Source organism: Grammomys surdaster, unplaced genomic scaffold (assembly GCF_004785775.1).
Source record: "Grammomys surdaster isolate TR1022 unplaced genomic scaffold, NIH_TR_1.0 126048, whole genome shotgun sequence".
Taxonomy (NCBI): Eukaryota; Metazoa; Chordata; class Mammalia; order Rodentia; family Muridae; genus Grammomys; species Grammomys surdaster.
Window position 1 is genome coordinate 2,558,788 of NW_021620860.1, and position 24,175 is coordinate 2,582,962.

A 24,175-nucleotide genomic window follows, 5' to 3' on the forward strand; every position below is an offset into this window, starting at 1 on the left:
TGGTTAAAAGGATATCTGACTTGAGTTTGTACTTACTTGGTGGTGTCTGTGGTGTCTTTTTTTCCTTTCAGATCACGATTGAAGCAATGAAAAGTGACATCGATGAAGTGGCTCTCCAAGGGATAGAGTTCTGGTCCAATGTCTGTGATGAGGAAATGGATTTGGCCATTGAGGCCTCAGAGGTGAGTCTGGTGCAAGCCTCTCTGAGAAAAGCTGCTATTGTGTCAGGACTTTACACATTTCCTTTGTGGGAATCACTCTTCTGGAGGGGTTCTCTTCTGACTGGGAGACTGAGTAGAGATACTGGTTTTTCTGCTAACCAGCTACCTTCAGTAAGAGATAATTCATGCCTTTGCCTGTTGCAGGTATTCATACTGTGAACACAAGGGGGCAGCAGGTTGTCAGTTGATTGAAGTGGCGCAGGGAATTGTTTCCTATTTGAAACTTAGTACAGGGCCAGGTGGTGGTGGAACACGCCTTTAATCCCAGCACTTGGGAGGCAGAGACAGGCGGATTTCTGAGTTCGAGGCCAGCCTGGTCTCCAGAGTGAGTTCCAGGACAGCCAGGGCTACACAGAGAAACCCTGTCTCAAAAAACCAAAAAAAAGAAAGAAAGAAAGAAAGAAAAAAGAAACTTAGTACAGGACCAGGATGTGTAATTGATAACTTACTAGCTCTGGAGATGAGGTCAAATATGGGGAAAGGGTATCTTTGACTTGGAACCTTGAGCAGACTCATCTCATGAGCCAAAAGAACACTATATATCAGACTTGGTGATTTTACATTTCTTTTGTGTTTAGAAACTACAGAGCAACCTCAGGTGCTTATCCACCTTGGCTTTTTTGAGAAGTTATTTCATAGAACTTGGGGCTTGTTGATGATGCTGGTATCCAGTAAGCCTAGGAATCTATGAACTCGAAAACCACAGCTAGTTGGTTTTTGTTTTTGAAACAGGGTCTGACTACAAACATACTCTCTCCTTTTCCTCGTGTATCCCAATGCTTGCCAAGTGCTGTTTAAAGGCGTGCACCACTGTGTCGGCAACACAGTTTTATATGGGATCTGAAGGGTTATCTTTCTAGCACTAGATGTCAAGTTACTAATTTTTTTTAAAGTATTCAGGGATGACCCTGAATTTCTTTCTTTCTTTTTTTTTTTTTTAAAGGTTTATTTTTATTCATGAGTACACTATAGCTGTCTTCAGACACACCTGAAGAGTACATCAGACCCCATTACAGATGGTTGTGAGTCACCATGTGGTTGCTGGGAATTGAACTCAGGACCTCTGGAATAGCAGTCAGTGCTCTTAACCGCTGAGCCATCTCTCCAGCCCAACCCTGAATTTCTGATTCTTTCCCCCATCTCCCAAGTGTGGATCATCTCCCACTGATTTATGCAGTGTTGAGATTAAACCACAGGCTTTGCACATTCAAGATAACAAGATAAGTACTGTAGCAGCTGAGCTTCATTCCCAGTCCAAGGATGTAATTCTAAAAGTAGACATGGTCCTTTAATATACATGAATGTAATGCTTAGTTCCCCATATGTATGCTACTTAGTACTCACTGAAGTTGACCCAGGTATCGGCATCAGCTCCAAAATACCACAGTGACCATTCCCGTTGCCTTATATACTGTTAAAGCTCTTATTTTAGGTCTGCAGCACTCACTGTAGCTGATTTACTCTGTGTTTCTCCTTAGGCAGCAGAACAAGGACGGCCCCCGGAGCACACCAGCAAATTTTACGCCAAGGGAGCACTACAGTACTTGGTGCCCATCCTCACACAGACACTGACTAAACAGGTAAGCCTCATGACTGGTTGGTTCTTTGTGGAACAGCCTCCATGGATGACATTGGCAGCGGCTTGATGTGGATGGCTCGGGATTTTAAAAACAGATGAAGTTGGACATGGTCATTTACATCTAAATAAAGGACTCTTAACCCATGAAAAATACTGTTAGGGCTAGAAATTTCAGTTCAGTGGTAGAGTGCTTGCCATCATGTATGAAGCCCTGGGGTTAGGTCTTGAGTGCCATCTACCTAGAATGAGGTGTGTGTTGTGTGTGTCTGTGATTCTAACACTCAGGAGCTGGAGGTAGGAGGATCAGAAATTCAAATTCACTTGGCTACCTAGTGAGATCTCCTATCAAAAGAACCCCTGAACCTAATCCAAAGTCTTCAGTATCAGTTATTACACATTACAATGGCTAAGTGTTGTTTTGTTTTTTCGAGACAGGGTTTCTCTGTGTAGTCCTGGCTGTCCTGGAACTCACTCTGTAGACCAGGCTGGCCAACTCAGAAATCCACCTCCCTCCCAAGTGCTGGGATTAAAGGCGTGCACCACCACCGCCCGGCAAAGTTTGATAGCTTTAATTCTTTTCTTTTTTTTTAAATGTCTGTATCTGTTGCTTCTTTGTGTATGTATACCATTTGTGTGCCTGTTACTTACGCTTGGAGGCCTGGAGGGGGCATCAGATCTGGAGCTGGATAGTGAAGACTTGACCCCTGTGCATCTCTTCAGCATCTGCAATGCTTACCTTTAATGTCTTTTTATATATATATATATATATATATATATATATATATATTATATATATATATATATACTATTTTTTTTATGTATATATGAGTATACTGTTGCTGTCTACAGACACACCAGAAGAGGGCATCAGATCCCATTACAGATGGTTGTGAACCACCATGTGGTTGCTGGGATTTGAACTCAGGACCTCTGGAAGAGCAGTCAATGCCATCTCTCTAGCCCCACCTTTAATGTCTTTACCTGTGAACATATTTGCTATACTTTTTTTTCCTTATGAACAGATTTATTTCCCTCCCTCCTTCCTTCCTTCCTTCCTTCCTTCCTTCCTTCCTTCCTTCCTTCCTTCCTTTCTCTCTCTCTCTCTCTCTCTCTCTCTCTCTCTCTCTCTCTCTCTCTCTCTCTGAGGGTTGTGTGCACCACAGGCTTATCTCAGACTTGGTGCATACAGCAGGATGACTTTGAGCTTTTGGTCCTTTTCCCCCTGCCAGTGCTGGGATTGTAAGGGTGTTGAAACATGTCTGCTTTGTGTATTGTTGACAACCAGTTTCAGGGCTTTGCAAGCGCTCTACCAACAGCTCCATTCCCGACTCCTGTTGACTTGAGACAGGATCTTTGTACACCTGGTTAGTCTCAAACTAAGATAGTCCTCTTTGCTCAGGCCCTTAAGAACTACTGTTACACTTACGCTCCAGTAGTCTGGGCATTCTTAGGTAGCTGAGTTTCTTAATTCTTATTGTACATGATGAATGAGTTGACTCTTCTCTTGGGTGACATAGGTTATGCTGTGATGAACTGTGGAAAAGTTTTTTTTTTAATTTGTGTTTTCTATTTTCCTTTATTCCCTCAACTTTAAACTCTAATGATACTTGGGAGGGTATAGCGAGCCGTCTAACTGAATTCATTCCAGGAAAGTTCACTCAGTGTCACCTTCTCTCACCAGGATGAAAACGATGACGACGATGACTGGAACCCTTGCAAAGCAGCTGGGGTCTGCCTCATGCTCCTGTCCACCTGCTGTGAGGACGACATTGTGCCGCATGTCCTTCCCTTTATTAAAGAGCACATCAAGAACCCCGACTGGCGATACCGGGACGCAGCAGTGATGGCTTTTGGCAGCATCTTGGAAGGACCGGAGCCTAATCAGCTTAAACCATTGGTTATACAGGTGACGCCTGGGGAGTTTTAGAGTTGGAATTGAATGAGAATGTATGTGTCCGCATGTGATATGCATGCAATTCTAAATAATCACAGAGGTTATTTCCAACTAATTGAATGGTACGTAGCACAGACCTAAAAACCAGAATCACACACATTCTTGTGGAGATTAGCAGGTCGGTTGCTCAAGGCTGCCACCCTTAGCTGGATAATAATGAGACCGTCCTGTGCTGTGTGATACATTCCCTGTCTCAGTATAGTTACTCATCACTAAGGCTAAGATATATAACTTTAAAATTTAGTCATGAACGAGAACCCTGAAAAAAATAAAGAAAAGGCTGTACCTAATAACATTCTTAACTTGCTTTCTGTAATTTTTGGACAACAAGATAATGGAGTTCTTACTATGAAGATTGTCTTACCAGGTTGTTGTTGTTTTTAAATGCTACGTTGTAAGCATTTTTCTGTTGATTTTGGACTGGACAGTCTCAGTATATATCCCACAGGGTAGTCTTGAACTGGTGGTTACTGCCTCAGTCTGTGAGTGCTGGATTACAAATATAAACTGCCATGTCCACTAGCACTGAACTCCAGGGCTCACAACATCATTGGGCTTCACTCAGCCTTCCAAGAAATGGGAATCACACTGTGCAATACTCAGCCATTTACCCTGTGATTGATGTGTGTGTGTTTGTTTGTTTGTTTGTTTGTTTATGGTCTTGTATGTCTGGCCTTAAATTAGCTGAAGCTGGCCTTGAGCTCCAGATCTTTCTACTTCCACTTCCTAAGTGTTGGATACATATATATATGCTTCCCCCCACCCCCATTTCTATAATTTTTTTTAATGGTATTATTCTAGTCTTTGAACAAAATAGACATTATATAATGATAAGTCTTCCTATGGAAGTGTTTATTTTGCTAGTATAAATGACAGAAGTGCTCATTGTAATTTAACTTTGTGTCAGGACAGAAGCCAGTGCCGCTGATTACTTCTCCTGTCTTTACCTGAATAAAAATATTTCCATATAGACTGCTTGAAAATACCCACCAACATTTTGATAATTGAATCCTATATTGGGATTTGGTGAAGGAAAAGAACATTTTACACTTTGTTTTGTTTATTGTTATTTTATTTTCCAAACACCTATTTTCAAACTATCTCGGGCATATTCTGAGTTAAAAGTCCTTCTCTAATTATATGGTGTCACTTGAGGCCTTTGTAGTCCAGGCTGGCCTCAAACTTGCTACATACATAATAGCCCAGGGTGCCTTTCCTGCCTTTATGAATTTCCTTTTGCTTTGTTTTATTGAATTTACAGGCTATGCCCACCCTAATAGAATTAATGAAAGACCCCAGTGTAGTTGTTCGAGACACAACAGCGTGGACTGTGGGCAGGATCTGTGAACTTCTGCCTGAGGCTGCCATCAACGATGTCTACTTGGCGCCCCTTTTACAGTGTCTGATTGAAGGCCTCAGTGCTGAACCCAGAGTGGCTTCAAATGTGTGCTGGGTAAGGGATTTTCTTCCTGGTGAAGGAAGACAGGCCTCTTGTCCTGAGCCGTTAGATGTGGGAGAGAAAGGTTACATTCATTGAAAGACTTGCTCTGAATTCTGCCTCCTAATGTCTTGAGTTTAGGGAGTGTTAAACTTGAGAAGCCAGAGGGGGATGTTGACTTACTCTGATGGGTTCTTAAAGCACTTAGGGCAGTCATACAGCATTGTGACTGCACGTGCTTTTCTCCTTTGGTTGCTTTTAGATGAAAAGCTTTGGTTAAGTGGAGGTGTTTTTATCATCATCATTATTATTATTATAACAAGTAAAAAGACAGGGATGAAAGCCAAAGGAGGTAGGCAGCCTCTATGCTGAGTCTCTGTAGGCTGAAGCTTACTGGATTAATGTGGAAAAGGAGGCGTCGGGCTAAAGTCCTGTTGCCTATTTGTTTGAGACAGTTTCTCTGTGTAGCCCTGGCTGTCCTGGAACTCAGGCTGTATTTTAGGCTGTCCTCTTACCTCAGCCTCCTGCTAGTTATGTTCATTATTACACCCAACTAGGATATGATGTCCTACTAGAATGTTCCAGTTCCCAAACAAAAGGCCACACCTAAAACTGTCCTGGCTACTGGAGCAGCCACTCCTCCTGCAGAGTCCAGTGACTAATGGTGGACCTTGAACATTAATCCTACAATGTTCCTTCCCCCCCCCCCCCCCCCCCAGGTTTCTCTGTAGCCCTGGCTGTCCTGGAACTCACTCTGTAGACTAGCCTGGCCTCGAACTCAGAAATCCACCTGTCTCTGTCTCCCAAGTGAAATTATCTTATTTATCTGAAAAATACTTAGATTATCTGTATATGAGTGTTTTATCTGGATGCATTTTTATATACCTTGTATCTGGATGGTGCCTGCAGTGGTCCAACTCCCTGGACCTGTAGTTGTAAACCAGCTGTGGGGTCTGGGGACTAAACCTGAATCTTCTGCAGGACAGCAAGTGCTCTCCCTTACTGAAATTTCATCATCATCATTATTATTTTCTTTTGAGACAGGATCTTACTATGTAGTCCAGAAATTATGAGTGTATGCTTATGTACACGTTTTAAAGGTTTATTATTAACACAGCTATGATCCGTATAGAATTATAATACTTGAGTCAAATAAATACATGACCAGCTCCTAGTGGGTTTCCAGGCATGGAGTCTCTAGTGGTCTCCCTTGTAGACCAATTGCATTAGGAGTTGTCACAGGAACCTTCTGAGGGGTGTGGATCTCTGTGTTCCCTCCAGCATAGAGTGTCAGCTATCCTGAAGCTAGAGTTAGAACCAGCTGTGCACTAGCTAATGTAGGTGCTGAGAAATGAACTATTTTTCTCCATGACCTTGATGGGGATAATTGGAGCTTTAATTGAATAGGAAAATTTGTCCTTTTTTTTTTTTTCTTTTTTTCTTTTTTCTTTAAAACAGAGCTAGCTCTGTCGACCAGGCTACCCCTCAGACTCAGAGCTCCACCTGCCTCTGCCTCTCAATTTCTGGAATTAAAGGCAAGCGCCACCACTGGCTGTTCCCTCAACGTATCTTCAAGGGGGTGAGGGGATGAGAAGATCCTACAGTGGAGTTCTCTTAGGACTAATCTTCAATCTCTCTGCATACCAGGCCTTTTCCAGTCTGGCTGAAGCTGCTTATGAAGCTGCAGATGTAGCTGACGATCAAGAAGAACCAGCCACCTACTGTCTGTCGTCTTCCTTTGAACTCATCGTCCAGAAGCTACTGGAGACCACCGACAGGTAACTGACAATCCACTGAAGCCAGTAGTGCACATGTCTCTTCTGTTGTCTGAAGAGTAAAGACAGTGGGACCAAAGGAATGAGGACAGTGCTGTCTTTAAAACTGATGAGTGTTTATGGTTATCAAGAGAGGGAGGAATACACATGTGTCTCATGGTACAGACATGAAGGTGGGGGACAGTTTGTGGAGTTGCTTCTGTTTTGTCATCTATAGGTCACCAATCCTGCACAATAAGCACCTCTAAACTAAACTAGTTCCCATTTTAAATACAGCCAAGTATGGATACCATAAGCATAGTATCAACTCAATTAACTTTTTTTGTTTGATTGGTTTGTTGGTTGGTTTTTCTTTTTTTTTGAGACAGGGTTCCTCTATGTAGCCTTGGCTATACTGGAACTCATTCTGTAGACTAGGCTGGCCCCAAAGGGATTGAAGGAAGGTGTGTGCCACCACACTTAGCTACTGACCATTTTTGCAGCCTATTTTACAGTCATGTGTGGTAGGCAATGTCTCTCCCTCTCTGAAGTACATCCCCAGCCTCTGGTTTCATTTTTAGGAAAATATTGTCTGCTTTACGAATTCCTCTATCCTTTTTTGGTTGGGAACTTAAGATTTTTGCATTATATCCTTGTAGACCTGATGGACACCAGAACAACCTGAGAAGTTCTGCATATGAATCTCTAATGGAAATTGTAAAAAACAGTGCCAAGGATTGTTACCCTGCGGTGCAGAAGACCACTCTGGTCATTATGGAACGGCTGCAGCAGGTGCTTCAGATGGAGGTGAGCCTGCAGAGTGTTTTATCCTGGGCAAGGTGGCAAAGCTTCTAATGTATATAAAGTTTTGCCCTTGGCCATGGCTGTAGGTTTAATCACCAGCACCCAAAACCAAAAAGCTTGGAGCTTCATGCCTGTTCTGCTCACCTCTCCTTTCTGGTCGTACTGCTCACTGTTGGAATTGCAAAGGCTTAGTTGCTGTCCTTGGGAGTTGCAGTACTGGAAGTTTCATTAGAGTGCTGTTCCTTCTTTTCCTTCAGTCCCATATCCAGAGCACATCAGACAGAATCCAATTCAATGACCTTCAGTCTCTACTCTGCGCAACTCTTCAGGTATGATGGTACCATCTCTCTTTTATATATGTATGTATGTATGTATGTATGTATGTATGTGTGTTTTGACTACATGTATGTCTATGCCCCATGTCTGTGGAGTGCCCAAGAAGGTCAGAAAAGGATACTGAGTTTCTTTGCATTCAAGTTAGAAATGGTTGTAAGCTATCTTGTAGGTGCTGGGAATTGAAGCCAGGTCCTCTGGAAGACCAGGCAGTGCTCTTAAGAACTGAGCCTTCTCTAATCCTCAACCACCTCAGAACCATAAAGGAAGAGAATAATTTTATTATTACAGATTCCTGGGCACACAGAGCTCTGAAATAGTGAGATAACTTTCTAATTAGGGGCTGTTCTCTCTGTCACTGTAGGAAAATTACTTTTTTGTCTATCCTCAAAGATCTAATTTGTTGTTTGTGGTGATGGAAATGCCCCAGAATATTCTCTTCTAGCTGTACATCTTTCATATATGGGCAGCTTTTACTCATGGTTTTTGTCTGGATGGAGCTGGGTCTCATAGGGTTTATTTAGTTAAAAGTCTGGCACTGGGGCCTAAGGTTGTAACACAGGTCAGGGGGCATTAGCTATTCTCGAATAGATAAAAAGACTTAAACTTGGTCATCATCTTCTGAGACATTCCCTGATGTGGCATTTATAGTGCCTTTTATTCAGAACAGTCTTTCAAATAGTGACTGGGAAAACTGAAATAAAAATGTCACTTTCTACTTTCTCCTTTTCTATCAGTAAAAGGAGAATGTGGGGACTTCTGAGACATAAGTAGATTCTGGTTGTTAGTATTTAGTAACACTCAGCTGTTGACTTAGCTATGAATTCCTTTTTCTGAGTGCTGGGATTAAAGGAATGCACCACCACTGCCTGGCTCAGATGTCATTTTAAAGCATGATGTTAACAGCTTTCTCATCAAACTAAAGATAGAGAACATCCTGTTCCTTTAGATAATGCAAACTCAGGAACAGTTTACGTGAAGTATGTGGAATTGGAAGGAGTTGGGAGTGTGGAGAGTGTTAGTGATGTCAGGCCGGCACAGTGAACTAGAAAATAGAGCATTACAGTTAATGTTGGATTGCTGGTGAAATGGGTAATTAATGGGTTAAAGAATGTTATTTGGAATTTTCAAAAAAGAAAAATAGTGAGGGACTTAATTTTTTATTTTATTTTTTAGAGAAATGATGTAGTGTTCTGATTTGAGGATTTTCAATTAACAGATCCCAATTCTTGTTCATTTACAGAATGTTCTCCGGAAGGTGCAGCATCAAGATGCTTTGCAGATCTCTGATGTGGTCATGGCCTCCCTGTTGAGGATGTTCCAAAGCACAGCTGGGTCTGGGGGAGTACAGGAAGATGCCTTGATGGCAGTTAGCACACTGGTGGAAGGTCAGTGAGCAGTGAAGAACAGGGCTGTGTCTTCTCAGTGCAGGACAGAGGTGATAGTCAGACTGACACATGTAAATTATTGCCTTTCTTGGCAGCCTCTCAGGGCAGTTAGTACCCATCAGAGGTTCTATCAGGTCTCTTTTTCCCTTGAATAGCAGCTTGCTTTTTTATTAAGGTTTTCTCTTGTTGAGGGATGAGGAAACAGCAGAAAGATTCTGGTTTCATTCCTGCCTTTGATACCTTTGGGTGTGGACTATAATGCTTTGCATTTAGGCTGACAGATTGGGGCTTGGTATGGATGAACCTGAATTTTCATAATTAATTCATATCATCATCATTATTTTTATACTAACTTGTCTGACCATACAGAATTGCGTAAGGGCATCTGAACATATTAAAAGAACACATTGTAACTCTGGAATGCTTCATCAGAGGTGACTAGTACTAAGGCCGTTATATTATTTAAGGACTGTTCTGAGAACCAGTCTTATTTCTGGAATAAAGAGCTTGTGTCCAACACAACTAGGAGTAACTACATGCCTGTAGCTTTACACTCTAGAAGCAGTCAGCAGAATTATGAGTTTGATGCATTTGATACACAGTGAGGAACCTTCTGAGGAAAGTTAAACAGAACAAAGAGATGGTGAGGCGATTGTTTAGTTGGCAGAGTGTTTAACGAGCAGGAAGCTCTGGGGTTGGTACACACCTGTTAATCCCAGCTCTCAAGTAGTGGTAACGGGAGCTCAAGATCACCCTCTGCCACACTAGGCTACCCAGTAAATTCAAGGCCAGCCTGGAATACATGAATTTTTTTGGAAGGGAAGAACCAACAGATACCTGTAATCCTAGTGCTTGAGAAGCCAAGACAAGATTTTGAGTTGTGGTTACACCTTACCTATGGAAGGAGGCCTCAGAATAATAACAATGGGGTCTAGAGACGTGTCTGAATGGTTAAGAGTGCATACTGTTCTTGTAGAGAACCAGATTTTGTATCCTGGCGCCCATATGCAGTGGCTTACAAACAAATGCCTGTAACTTCCTCTTCTAGCCTCTATGGGCCCCTGCACACATGTTTATACACACAAAACACGAGAATGGTGGGTGGAGTTAGGCCCACTCCTGCTGCTGTGGACCATGCTCTGTCTTCCTTTCTCCATTCTCTGTGTGCTTTGGATTATATTTAGGGCCTTGCCTATACCATGGAGTTACACCCCTGCCTTTCTGCTACTTGTTCTGGCAGTGGCTTGTTCTGTCCTTAATGCAGTTGAGTAGAAGACCTTGTTTTGAGGCTGCCTTCCACCGGGCAGTGGTGGCGCACGCCTTTAATCCCAGCACTTGGGAGACAGAGACAGGCGGATTTCTGAGTTCGAGGCCAGCCTGGTCTACAGAGCGAGTTCTAGGACAGCCAGAACTACACAGAGAAACTCTGTCTCGAAAAACAAAAAACAAAAAGCTGCCTTCCAGTGAAGGAGGGGACATGAAGCAGTGTCACTGGCTCTGTCAGATACCCTTCCCTTGACATCCATGCTACTTTGATGTTTTAGCTACAATAAAATCTCATTCTGAAGAGCATTGGCATTTTCTCTAAGGCACATGAATTTGTCCCTTCCAGCAGTTATGAAACTTGGCTAACATGAGACAACTAAATGCCTTTGCTATGGCTTAAATGCCTTTGCTATGGAAATACTAATCAACACATACTCTGCTAACTTTTTGAGCAGTGACTCTTTGGGTTCTTTGACTCATGTTATATCCTGTGTTTGTCCCATTGACAGTGTTGGGTGGCGAATTCCTCAAGTATATGGAGGCCTTTAAACCATTCCTGGGCATTGGATTGAAAAATTATGCTGAATACCAGGTAGGAAGGATATGTTCTTTAAAATAGTATCTGTGGGTTTTGTTTGTTTTCATATTGTTGAGATTCAGACTTGGAGCCTGGTGCACATGCTTAAACACTGAGCTATAGACTGCACCTCAAAAAGGGCAGCTGCCAAGTTATGTGATCACTCCCCTAAAGAGCAGCGCTGTTCCCTGTTCTGCCACCATCATCCTTCCCTGTGGTCCTCACAGTGCTACTGCCCTTGCTGAGTCTACTGACAGTGCTACTGCCCTTGCTGAGTATGGTTAAAGCTACAGTCTGATCTCCACAAGGGAAGGACATTCTCTTCTTTGATTCTGGTTCACATATTGTGAAAGACGTTGACTAAATACAGATGATGCTGTCTTGCTGCAGCCTCTTCTGTCGGATGATCACTTGCTTGGTTCTTTGCAGGTATGTTTGGCAGCTGTTGGCTTAGTTGGAGACTTGTGCCGAGCCCTGCAGTCTAACATCTTACCTTTCTGTGATGAGGTGATGCAGCTGCTCCTGGAGAACTTGGGGGTAAGCATTTGCAGTCTAATTTAGACAGTCTTTGAAGGAGTTATCAGTTGGAAGAAATTTATTTAAGGTCCGTGGCAAGGATCTGTAGGTTCCTAGAACATTGTCAGCTCATGAAGAATAGAATTGTTTATTTTCATAGACAGGTTAATTAAAGGAATGAGTTCTACTTGGAGTAAATACATTATTTATTTATTTATTTTTGGTTTTTCAAGACAGGGTTTCTCTGTATAGCCCTGGCTGTCCTGGAACTCACTCTGTAGACCAGGCTGGCCTCGAACTCAGAAATCCGCCTGCCTCTGCCTCCCAAGAGCTGGGATTAAAGGCATGCGCCTCCACTGCCCTGCAATACATGATTTATGTCTTTATCGAACAGTAACTCATTAAGTTTTTACTCTCAAGTTTCTGGCATCTTCAGACCAGACAAGATTAAGTTTCCTTTTTGTTTTTCCCTGTTAGAATGAGAATGTCCACAGGTCTGTGAAGCCACAGATTCTGTCTGTGTTTGGTGATATTGCTCTTGCCATTGGTGGAGAGTTTAAGAAATACCTAGAGGTTGTACTGAATACTCTGCAGCAGGCCTCCCAAGCCCAGGTGGACAAGGTAAGCTTGAAACTGTCCTGATGATCTTTAAAGACCATCTAGAATAGAAGTCTGATAAGACTTAGAGGTGTACCTCTGAAAATGGTCAGTATGATGGAGGTTTTGTTCTTTTCTCTTCCAGTCAGACTTTGACATGGTGGATTATCTGAATGAGCTAAGAGAAAGCTGCTTGGAAGCTTATACAGGAATCGTCCAGGGACTGAAGGGAGATCAGGAAAACGTACACCGTTGAGTATATAGCCCAGCCCCAAATCCACTGACGGGTGCACAGAACCAGTGAGCTGCATCTTACCTTGGTAGCTCGCTGGTAAACTAGTACCTGCTACACATGGGGAGAGAGAAGAGACCTCCTAATGAAGAGAGTGGTTCAGGGGAGGTGATATGTAGAGATTGGTATTTCTGCACCCTTCTACTTTTCTGTGCCTTTTTTCTTATGGGGCTGGGGTTCCAGGGGATCAATCCCAGGCCTACATGGTGTGGTAGCAAAGCCCTACCTGAACTACACTTGCTTTCTTTGGGATCTAATGAGTCCACTGGGGAAAGAGCTGAAGTGGGGTGCAACTCAGTGGTGTGGTGTGGGGACACTTCTCCACTGTATGTAAGGCCTATATCTATTCTTCGGTACCACAAAAAAGTCTTATGTTCTACATGATTACAGGGATGTCTATCTCCTTCATTTGAAGGATATCCTTCTAAACTGAAGAATCACTTTTGTTATCATAGTGTTTAGCTGGAACCGTCCTATTGGGGTAGAATGGCAGGGCCTATTGAAAAGAGGCAGAGTCCTGTCTGACATGGACAGTTTAATGAGACCTCCTCTTTCCTTTATAGCGGATGTAATGCTGGTACAACCCAGAGTAGAATTTATTTTGTCTTTTATTGATCACATTGCTGGAGATGAGGATCATACGGATGGAGTGGTAGCATGTGCTGCTGGACTGATAGGGTAAGTCATTCCTCTTCCCACAGAGCAGATGTGTATGCAATGGCAACGTCCCACTTCCTTGACACATGAGTTTTTGGTTTGCAGTGTTGATGATGAAACTCAGGGCTTCACACTATACCTCTCTATCAGGAAGCAGTCCTCACTATCAGGGTCCTCAGAGTCCTCACACAGTCTGTTGATTTCTCACATATGATTTGTTCCAGATCCTAGAACAAACTTTGCAATACATGATTTTTGTTGAGGTATCTTCTAGGGCTTTTAAACAACTTTAATAATTTTAAATTATTTATCTCTTGTGCATATGTGTGTGGTAGTCAGAGGACAGCTTTAGGGATTCACTTCTTTTCTATACTCAGGATCCTTGTCAGCTGCTTCCTTGGTTACTACATTACAGGCCTGTGCCAGCACACTCAGTGAGCCAGTAACCTTGGGCGAGTCTTAACTCGATTGATTCCAGAAATCTCTTACAATTTTAAGAAGTGAGTGAATGCTAAGAAACACATAGTTGCCTCGGCCTGCTGTGGCCAGGAAGTCAATCTTGAGTGTTTGTTTTCTACAGGGACTTGTGTACAGCATTTGGGAAGGATGTACTGAAATTAGTAGAAGCTAGGCCAATGATCCATGAACTATTAACTGAAGGGCGGAGATCGAAGACTAACAAAGCAAAGACCCTTGCTACGTGGGCAACAAAGGAACTGAGGAAACTGAAGAACCAAGCTTGGTAAGCTCGTGTCTTCGCTCTCAGATCTCGAGAGTGAGTTCATGTTCTATAGAATTTCTGGTAGTGTCTGCCTACTGGTATTTTGGCTGCACACTTTTCTGTACCTGTGCCTGAGCAGGCAGCCTTAGCCTTTCCTAAGTCAAATATTTGAGTCCTTATGTAAAATGACAACAGAACTCACTGGGCAAAATACTGAAAATACTTTGGAACCTAATAAAATATTCCCATGCTTTTCTGTTTCTACTCACTTCTCCATGTCCTTTTGCTGGAAATCAAACTGATGGCAGGGGTGGAGGGTCTTTGTGTAGTTTGCTAGCCTAGACACTACTTTGTAGACCAGGCTGGCCTCAAAAATCCACCTGCTTTTTCTCTCCCTCCTGAGTGCTGGCTTTAAAGGCATGCACCTCCATATATGTATTCCCTTGAGTGGCTATTTATTTGCTTGGTTTGCTTTGAACTGAACTCGGGACATCACAAATTCAAGTCAACACTTTTACCACTGAGCTGCGATCTATTCTCATGTATGGCAGCAGGTATATGAGGAAAGGAAGACAAGAAAAGTTGTCGGTCTTTAAGAGTTAGTAGATCCCATTCTAACTTTGGGGGCTACTTGGTTGTAGGAGTTGGAGATGCATATGACCTCAGAATTGACCTCTTCATCCGTTTGTTTTTAGATCTGGTACCATTGGGATGATGACCTGAGACCCCCACTGGAAATCTCCAATCTTTTGAAAAAACCCGGAAGTGAGGAGTGTGCACGGATGCTGAATGTTTGGGAATGAGAGGATGAGTGAGTGAGGCTTGAAAACACCACACTGAAAATCCTGCCACAGCCAACAGCAGCAGCGCTGTTAGTGAGCTAAGTAAGCACTGACTTTGTAGAAAACATAACATCAGCCATCTTGGAACAGAGAAACAATGGATTTACTTACTTATTAAAAACAAAAAAAGCTGTCTCTTCCCAGGGAAGGCTAGAACTAGCTTTCCTGTCTTGGCCGGTGCCGAATGGGTAGCTGATTTGGGAGAGGAGGACCTGGGTTCACCTGTGGGGCTGTGTTGTGAAAGGCAGCCTGGCCCCTGCTACTGAGGAGAAAGATGGAGCCCGGGTCTTGAGCCCACCTTCACTGTACCGTTGCACTTGGTACTGTCTATGTGCCCTTGAGAAGGCGCGTGGGGGATTTCATAGTCGAGAATGAGTGTGTGTGAGTGAGGCGGTACCCACATTCTCAACTTCAAGTCATTGCAGTTTTTTTTTCCCAAAAAAACAAAGGGGTTTGATGTTGCATTTCATAAACTAACTGAAGTTCTAGCTACTGATGCAGCACAAGAGACGTGTTTTAACAAGATGAGGAAAGACGCTCTTTAGGTTTGGTTTGGTTTCATTTTAATTATTCTAGGGAAAACACTGACGAATGGTCAGAGCTCCTGTCCTGATCTTTTCATCAAGGCGCCTTTCCTGATACTATGGTTCAGCTGTGAATGTAGCTATGGGGGGAGGGGGGAGAAAAGAAAACTCTGGAGTTAGAGGATACAGAAAAATTAAAGTACAGTTGTTACAAATAAAATGCAGACTTCAAAGACAGAAAAAGCCACAACCCAAACCAAAATTTAAATGCTTGAAATTGGCATCACAAACAAGCTCTCTCCTGACTTGTATTGTGGCAGTCGGAATGCCCCCAGAAAACTGTGCCAAAGAGTTTAGAAAACAAATGTACAATAAAAGTAAATACACTCAAAACCGAAAACTTCAGGTAACTATTTTGAATTGCAAATGACGAAAATTTAATGTTGAACCATCTGATAAAATAACCATTTGGAAACTGCTTGGCCTTCTGTTCTTTTCTTTGACTGACTGCAATGCGGTATTGGTCTCTTGCTGCACTTCAAAACCAACTAACCACTAAGACAATGTGTGTGTGTATATGCGTATACACATACACTCAATACAACTGTTGTGATGAAAGTGGCACCAGGAAAAAGGTTCTATTTTTCCACTGAAGTTGAAGATTAATAAAATGGTGTCAAACATTCCCCTGCTCGCACGCTTTAGTATTTTTTTAAAGTGTGATGTGCTGTGATTATATTAAATCAGAATTATTTTCCCTTTTACAAGGGAACAAGGCACCCTGAATTTTAGAATCTTTCAGCAATAAGAAAGCGTTTCAATAATCTGGCCCTCTTGGCTTGTGCAAACATTAGAGGAGATTTGCTGGTGTTTTGAATATGCTGCTTTAAAAAAAATACTAGACACCACGGAAGTTTTTATTGCTTCCTGGTAGTGTGGAAGAAACACAAGACCCTCATTCCCGCTTCCATTTCCATTGTAGTAAAAGTATTGGCTTAGGTTTTCTCCCATGCTCCTTTCATCTCCCCTCCCTGTCTGAGCCTATTCCTAAGTGGGACTGGCTCTGTTTGCCTGTCCGTACGCAGCATCTGTAGTAGCTCTTTACAGGGTATCAGATATTGTGCCTTTTGGTGTCAGGTTCAGAGTCAAAGTGCCGATCTGATCTGTGAACCAGTGTATAAAAAAAGTATTTAAGGAGAAATGCTCTATCATGAGCAGAGCAAAAACACTAGGTGTCTAAGCCCTAGTGAGAAGAGAGGCCCAGGCCTCTGAATGCCTTGTTTCCATCTTAGCTGTTTTTTTCAGATTTACTAACCATTCCTGATACTAGATAGGGTTGGAGCAGGGCTTAGGGAAAGGGGCAGAAATATTGGGGGAAAGGAAAAAACAATCTGATCATTCCTCAGTGCTACCCATTTCTGTCCTGTGTGGGCTGCTTAGCAAGACAGCAGGGGAATAAAGTACACCGAGAACCATGATGAAAACAAGACCTTGCGTGTGTTTTGTCGTGTTTTGTTCCAGGGAAGCAGTTGACAAGTGCTGTTACTAATGCTTTCTCCCAGATGCATTCAGTGCTGGAGAGGAGGAAATGGGCTGAGTGGTTTGTGGTCTTGGTGCCTTGCTGTTCTATTCTGCACTGGTTATGCATTTTAATCCTCTCTTAGTTACCTTCAGCTACTGTTTTCTATGGTTTGGGTGTCTGTCCTTAATCAGTTGGTACCACTTAAGGCAACTGAATGCAAAATGCATTCTGTCCACTCACTGTCTGGGCCTTCCCCACCCTGAGTCTTGGCACATTCCTTCAAGAATGTAGTTACCGTCTGCTTGGGAAGATGTCAGTGCAAATGTGAAGAAAATGGGCATCGGATGGACTTGGGTTTGCCACAAGTGGCAGCTGCCTGCACCAATTACATTGGTTAATTTTGCTTTTCATTTTTCTCAGTTACCCCCAGTCCTCCCTCTCTGTTGAAATGTTGAAGATTTAGCTGTCAGAGGCAACTGTAATCCTGCCTTAGGGTATGGAGAAGTGGTGTTCTAATGTTGAGAACCAAGCAGTCTCCTTACTCTCACTATTTTAAGATGTGTGTAGTCTGACTTTAGAAGAAGTCCAAATTCCATCAGCTTTGATAGCATCAATCTGTAATTGGCATTCAGAATGCCGTTGGCATGCCAGTCTGTGAAGGCATTAAAGACCTGTTAAAACACTTGAGCCCAACTTTATTAACCAAAACTGATACCACCACCTTTATCTTCTGATCTGAATAAAGTCCGCTTTATTTTTATTTTCAACATTTTGCTGCTTCGTTCTTTGTTTCAGATGCCACTGTTGTGTCAGTGAAGTGAGTGGTTTGGAAGAAGCTGGAGTGACTGTGTGTGTGTGTGTGTGTGTGTGTGTGTGTGTGTGTGTGTACAGTATATAAAGGGACTCCGTGGCGTTAGTGATACAGATGAACTACCCTCAGTGAGGCAAAGACAAGGTGGCTCCCAAATCCCACCCAGGAGGCCTACTGGGAAACAGGATGTGTGGAGGTTGTCATCTGTCTCCTACAGACTTCCCAGGGTCTAAGACATTGGTGTCAGTAGCCCACCAAAACTAACTGTTTACTTAGCCTGCAACAATGACCAGTTTCTCTTTTCCTTACGACGGTCACTTGAATGTCCTCACTCAATCTGTTTAATCAACCTGAAGTGAAAAGCAGCATAGTTGTCACAGCAACCTTCCTGTCTTAACCTCTCAGTGTAAGAAGCAGACTAAGGTCACAGGGAGCCAGAATGGGGACTACCTGAAGACTCCACCCGTACTGCAGCTGTTTTGAGGTCGATGATTCTTTCTAAGCACCATCTAAATGTATCTTAAAACTTGTTTACTCATTGGTTGTTGGCTTTGCCCACTATCATGTAGGCTTGCTAATGTTTATTTTATATTTTCCTAGTCTCTCTGTATTCTGGAACTCACATTGTGGACCAGTCTGGCCTTGAACTCAAAGATCCACCAGCCTCTTGTCTCCCAAGTGCTGAGATCAAAGGTGTGTACTAATGTGCCCACCCCTCTGACTAGGCTCTTTTTTTTTTTTTAATTAAATAACATTTCATGACTCACCAGAAGAGGGCATAAGATCCCATTACAGATGGTCGTGATCCCATTATAGATGTGGTTGCTGGGAATTGAACTCAGGACCTCTGGAGGAGCAGTCAGTGCTCTTAACAGCTGAGCCATTTCTCTAGCCCCCTGACTAGCCTCTTAACCTTAAGAAAAATGAAACAATTACAAAAGGATTGATCAGTATTTAGGCATTATCAGTATGGCAAAGTGTTGAACTCAGTTTGCATTTTATGCACTCCTAAAGACTAAGCTGTTCCTTCCACATACAGTCATTCCAGTTTCAGCTTTTGATTATACATGTCATAAGATGTCAGGCCTGAAACCAGTGCCTTCCAGACACTACATGTCACTCATGTTGTAATGAAGGTAGCATTTAAATACCATTTTACAGCTGTGAACACAGGAACTAAGCTTTGTCAACTTCCCAGTTGCCCCCAAGAATCTCTGTACTGAATATGGGTATTTTTGAGATCCAATCCCAAGGCCAATCTTAATTCTGCAGTAAGATAATTTTACACCTATTGACTGCTTTTTCTGTTAGGACAAGATGTCTCAGTGAGGTAAAGGCACTTGCTACATTAAACAGGACAGCCTGAGTTCAGCTAGATGCTGTGGTGGAAGGGGAGAGTGCATTCCTCTGATCTGCACACATACTCCATGGCAGGAGTGTGCCCACAGTAACACATCATACACAATAAGATAACAAAAATGTTTGTGTTAGTGTGATACAGGACCTTCCTACTACATTGCTAAGTTGATCTCGAACTTGAGATTTTGGCATCTGGAGTGCTGTGGTTACAGATGTGTGTTACCATCGTGAGCTAAAAACTACAAATTAGTTGTTCTTTTTTAAAAAAAAAAAAAAATTAGGAGCTGGAGAGAGGACCTGGGTTGAAATCCCAACACCCGAATGGTGGCTCCCAATCATCTGTAACTTAATTCTCAGAGTCTCGGATGTCCTCTGGGCACCAGGTGCACATGGAGTGCACAAGCATACTTGCAGGCAAAATGCTCATACACATATAAAAATTTTAAATGCTCTCTTGCTGCATGTGATAAGTGCATACCTTTAATCTCTGAACTCAGGAGGCAGTGGTAGAGTTCAACTCCAGCCTGATCTGTTTAGTTCTAAGGCAGCCAGGGTCACAGTGAGATGCTGTCTTCTAGAAGCAAAAAGATTATGTGTGTGCACGTGTGTGAGGCTGCATATATTTATGTGCGCCACAAGCAAGCAGATAGGCACTCAGATATCTTTAGGAAGCTAGAGAACATCAGGTCTCCAGTAAGTGTAGTTTCAGGAGATTGTGAGTGGCAAATATTGCATTGGGAATTGGCTATCATCCTGCCTCAACCCAAGTGTTGGGGTCATGGCAATGAACTACTGTACACCGTATAACTGCCAAACTCAGTTCACTAGGGATGAGGAGAGGGGTTAGTTGCCTCTGTGTGTGTCATTCTTTATTACCTAAGGTCAAACTTTCTTCCTATTTGAAGTCTGAACTAAACCATCTCTACTTCTGCTCCATTTCCCCCCTGAGCCAGAAACTTCTTGAAATAGTCTATGGTGCCTGGTCGGCAGAAAGGCCAGAGGGCTGCTGAGTAAGCAGGACTTGATAACTACCCCAGCCCTACCTGCTGATTCTGCACAGTGCAGCCCAGAGGAAAAGCCTGTGAGGATTGGGCTACCTCTCTTCCAGTGCTCCTTGGCTGCATGTACCCCAGAATCTAAGCTGTCTTCATGCTTTTCAGCTTTCCCTGCAGACTTGAGGTCTGGATGCAGACAGATAGATAGCCTGTCACAATCCTGAGAGACTCATGGACTCCCTGGGTAACTTCTCCATAGCAATGGCAGTCTGTATTCTTTCTGAGCACCACCCTCTAATGAGACACTCAATTAGCTCTTTAAAAAAAAATTATATGAGTACAGGCACACCAGAAGACGGCGTTGCATCCCATTACAGATGGTTGTGAGCCACCATGTGGGTGCTGGGAATTGAACACAGGACCTCTGGAAGAGCAACAGTGCTTTTAATGGCTGAGCCATCTCTCCAAGTCCTGCCAGGCAGGTTTTAAACTCTTCTTGGCTTAGCCTCCTGAGTGTTGGATTATAGATATAAACTACTATGCCCAGATTTAATTTTTTGTTGTTCCAGAGGTAAAAAAAAAAGGTATCAGTTGCCCAGGCTGGGCTTGAATTCATAATCCTCCAGTCTCAGCCTCCCAAGTAGATGGGGTCAGCAGCACATACCACTGGGGTAATTTTGTTTGGGAACTGGGGATGTGCTCAGTGGTCAAGCAGTTGCCTAGCATGCACAAATGCCCAGGTCCGTCCCCACACCATGGATGTGAATAACTCTGGATAAAAATAAACATTTTTGAGAAAACGAGACAGTTGTGAAACAGCTCTACAACATACCAGGTCTCCCTGAAAGTCCAATCCCTGAGGCCATGGCTGCTCTGAGCTGCTGCACAGTCCCTGAAAGAGTGGGAGTCAGTGCAAGTACTGACTTCACCTCTGTCCACAGGGCCCAGCAGCTACCCATGGTAGCCCATGATGGTACCACAGTGTCCCTAACTTCCTGAGGCCTGGAAGTGAGGCATCAGTGGTGGCACTGTCACATACATCTAATCAATTTTGCCGCCAGCTATTTGAGTCATCTGGTTTTGATTCAGTCTAATGTTGCTTCTTCCTCCTTTTCAGGAAAGACTGGGACAGGAAAGACCAGAGTCTTTCTCTAGAGCAAGAGTCATGGGAGTGGGAGACAGGTTCTCCCTGATGGTTTCCAGGATGCTTGCCAGGGCTCTGCTTCGGCACTGTCTCTCTCTCTTGCCATACCTGAGAAGGCCAGTTAGGAAGGTTTCACAGACTGACTAGTGCCCAACACAGCTCCCTCTTCTATCTTAGCTGCACCTCCCTGCCCTTTCTACTCCCCTGGTGTTCCCTTCTGTCCCCCTCCATAAGATGAGCCCAGATGGTTTCAGGATTCTTAGAGGGACTTAGAGCAAACACAGCTTTCTCAGAGAAGTGCAGTAAAGTCTCACAGTCTCATTCCTCTATTCACTCAATAATTCAGAACATCCTTCAGGATTTACCTCAAAGGCCATGTCATCTGCAGCTCTTCCTAGACAACCCTGAAGCCGTGCCTTGCTTACTGCTCCCCTGCCCCAGCACCTTACATTCACATGGGAAAAGCCCTATCACTGACTGCCCTCCGAGTCCCAAGTATTGGATTTACAGATGGAGGTCACCACACTCAACTTTCTTTAATCTGACTGCTTCTGCTTCCCAAGTGCTAGGATCAAAAGCAATCACTACCATACCCAGCCTCCAGCTTTTTTATTTTTATTTTTCAAGATAGGGTTTCTCTGTGTCGCCCAGGCCATCCTGGAACTTACTCTGTGAACCAGGCTGGCCTTGCACTCAGAGACCTGCTTCTGTCCCCCAAATGCTGGAATTAAAGGCTTGTACCTGGCCAACTTGTTTTAATTACCAATTCCTTTTTTTCTTTTCTTTTTTCTAATTGTTCTACCAGATTTTAAGTTCTATGAGAGCAAAAAATGGGCACATTTCTTACTGTATCTTCAGTATCCAGTATGTCATGGGTGTTTGAGAGATTTTTGTTAAAATTCAATCCTCTCTCTGAAGAAGTAAGCTGAAACATGAAGATTGCTTTACATTTGATGCCACGGAGTGAAACTATGTCTCAAAACACGCCTCCAAATAATTTTATAATATTTTTATTGAACAATGTAGTGACCATGGGCTGGGATAAGCTCTTGTCCTCTGAACTGTCTGACATGAACAAAAACTAGAAATAGAATATACTGGAATCAAGGCCAGACTTAAGGGCAGGTTTTCAGTCATCTAATTCTTTTGGGCTTTTGCCACCAGCCACAGAGCCCAGGATAGAACACCTGGCTTTAGGGTACCAGGTGACTCACTTAGGCCCGCACTGTGAGCAGCCAGCAGCTGCAGGCAGGGGCTGACTCATCCTGGAGAGTACTCAGAGGGTACCTCAACCCACTGTCTTTTCCAGCAAGGGAGGGCTTGCTATGGCCAAGTCTATGCTCACAGGAATTGTGGAGACAACTCCACAACTGGCCTGGCCTCCAGTCTTGCATGATTCCTACTTCACAAGAAGAATTCTGGAGCCTGAATGAAAAGGACACCTACCTCGCCCTTGGGTCTACCGAATGGGGTGACCTATGTTCCAGTCAGCTTGCCTTCATATCTACAGGATAGATGGGTCATCCTATATGGTCTAAGAAAGTTGGTGCTTGCTTGGCCAGCAGCTAGCTGAACCGCCTTTGTGTTCTGGACTATAAACGGGAGCAGGCCAGCAGGAGGCCAAGCCAGTGAGAATCCCCTCCTTTGAAGAGTGTCCAAGACTGGGGCTGGTCATCCTGGGAGGAAGAGCTTACCCCTAGCTTGTTTCTCTACAGCAGAGAGGGTGACAACTGCCCTTATTTCTCAAAGCTCACACAGAACAAGAGACCTTTTCTTTCATCCTTCCCTTTTCAGAAGCACTCTGCTAGAAGCCAGAAAGGTGAACTCGGGTTCCGTGGAGTCTTCCTAGCTAAATACTGACCCCACCAGAGCCCTTTTAGCCTATGCCCGGCCTGCGGAGTTTGCATCTACCTCCCTTACAAGGCAAGGGCCCTTAGTTTTCTTTCCTTTGGCGATCTCCCAGCAGCAGTCAGGCTGGCTTTGCCTCTGTCCACGGTTCTTAATCCACCGGGGAACGAAAATGACTCATTAACGTCTCCCAGGCAGTCTCGGGCACCTTGGCGTCTGATCCCCATTCTTTCTCCACTGGGGTGGCCTGTCGGGAATGATCTCCTGTCTAAGTCAGAGGTGAAGTAACTTGCCCAAGGTCACACAGTGGGAACGTGGCAAAAAGACTTATCTTCTGCCTGGCAGTTTGGCAGGTGCTCAAATCTTTGTGTAAAGGGCGAGGTATACTGTTTCTTCATCTTTCTGGCCTCTGGGAGCGTCTATAAAGGACTTGGGAGGGCTGTCCGTCTTCCCAAATGAACATTTTATCTCCTTAGTTCACTCTCACTTTCAAAGTTAGATTTAACTCTAATGTCTCTGTGTTCAAATGGATAGATCAGATCGATGCCCCTTTCTCCGAGAGCAAAGAGTAGATAGTCTGGAGATATTTCTTCTCCAAAGACCAATACAAAAATAAAAATGTTTCCCCTCAAATAAACAGCTCCGCTTCTTCCCAAAATGTGCAACCCTAAGTCCTGCCCCGAGGCGCCCCAGCACACAGTCCGCAGACACTGCGCCGGTCGGCGGGGAGGGGAGGCCGCGCGGCGGGGAGCTGGTGGGCGCCAGGCGCGCTGCCAGCCTCAGCCCGGCCGCACCGCGGGGGCCGCCGCCCCTCGCCACGTGGTGGCGGCCAGCGCGGGGTCCCGGGCGCCGGCCCAGCTGGAGAGACCCGGAGCAGCCGGGGAGGAGGAGGCGGAGGAGACGGCGGCGGCGGAGGAGGAGCGGGGCGGGCGAGCGGGAGGGCGGGGGGGGGGCGGGGAGGGGCCGGGCGGCGGCGGCCGGGCGCGGAGCGGCGCGCGGTGCCAGGGGGTGGGGGCGCCGGGGCCGGTCAGGG

General features: G+C 44.1%; 1 protein-coding gene across 1 annotated transcript in view; it reads left to right on the plus strand.

Annotated features, from left to right (window-relative positions):
* Window positions 1–17,752, plus strand: part of Kpnb1 (karyopherin subunit beta 1) — a 28,790-nt gene extending 11,038 nt beyond the window's left edge. The window contains exons 8-22 of the mRNA XM_028755031.1: window positions 72–182; window positions 1,700–1,801; window positions 3,482–3,706; window positions 5,016–5,207; window positions 6,840–6,970; window positions 7,606–7,753; window positions 8,008–8,079; window positions 9,327–9,471; window positions 11,247–11,329; window positions 11,744–11,851; window positions 12,308–12,451; window positions 12,573–12,678; window positions 13,283–13,397; window positions 13,957–14,118; window positions 14,793–17,752. Coding sequence (XP_028610864.1) covers window positions 72–182; window positions 1,700–1,801; window positions 3,482–3,706; window positions 5,016–5,207; window positions 6,840–6,970; window positions 7,606–7,753; window positions 8,008–8,079; window positions 9,327–9,471; window positions 11,247–11,329; window positions 11,744–11,851; window positions 12,308–12,451; window positions 12,573–12,678; window positions 13,283–13,397; window positions 13,957–14,118; window position 14,793 — 1,845 coding nt within the window. The 3' untranslated portion in view covers window positions 14,794–17,752. The remainder of the gene's footprint in view (window positions 1–71; window positions 183–1,699; window positions 1,802–3,481; window positions 3,707–5,015; window positions 5,208–6,839; window positions 6,971–7,605; window positions 7,754–8,007; window positions 8,080–9,326; window positions 9,472–11,246; window positions 11,330–11,743; window positions 11,852–12,307; window positions 12,452–12,572; window positions 12,679–13,282; window positions 13,398–13,956; window positions 14,119–14,792) is intronic.
* Window positions 17,753–24,175: the final 6,423 nt, after the last annotated feature.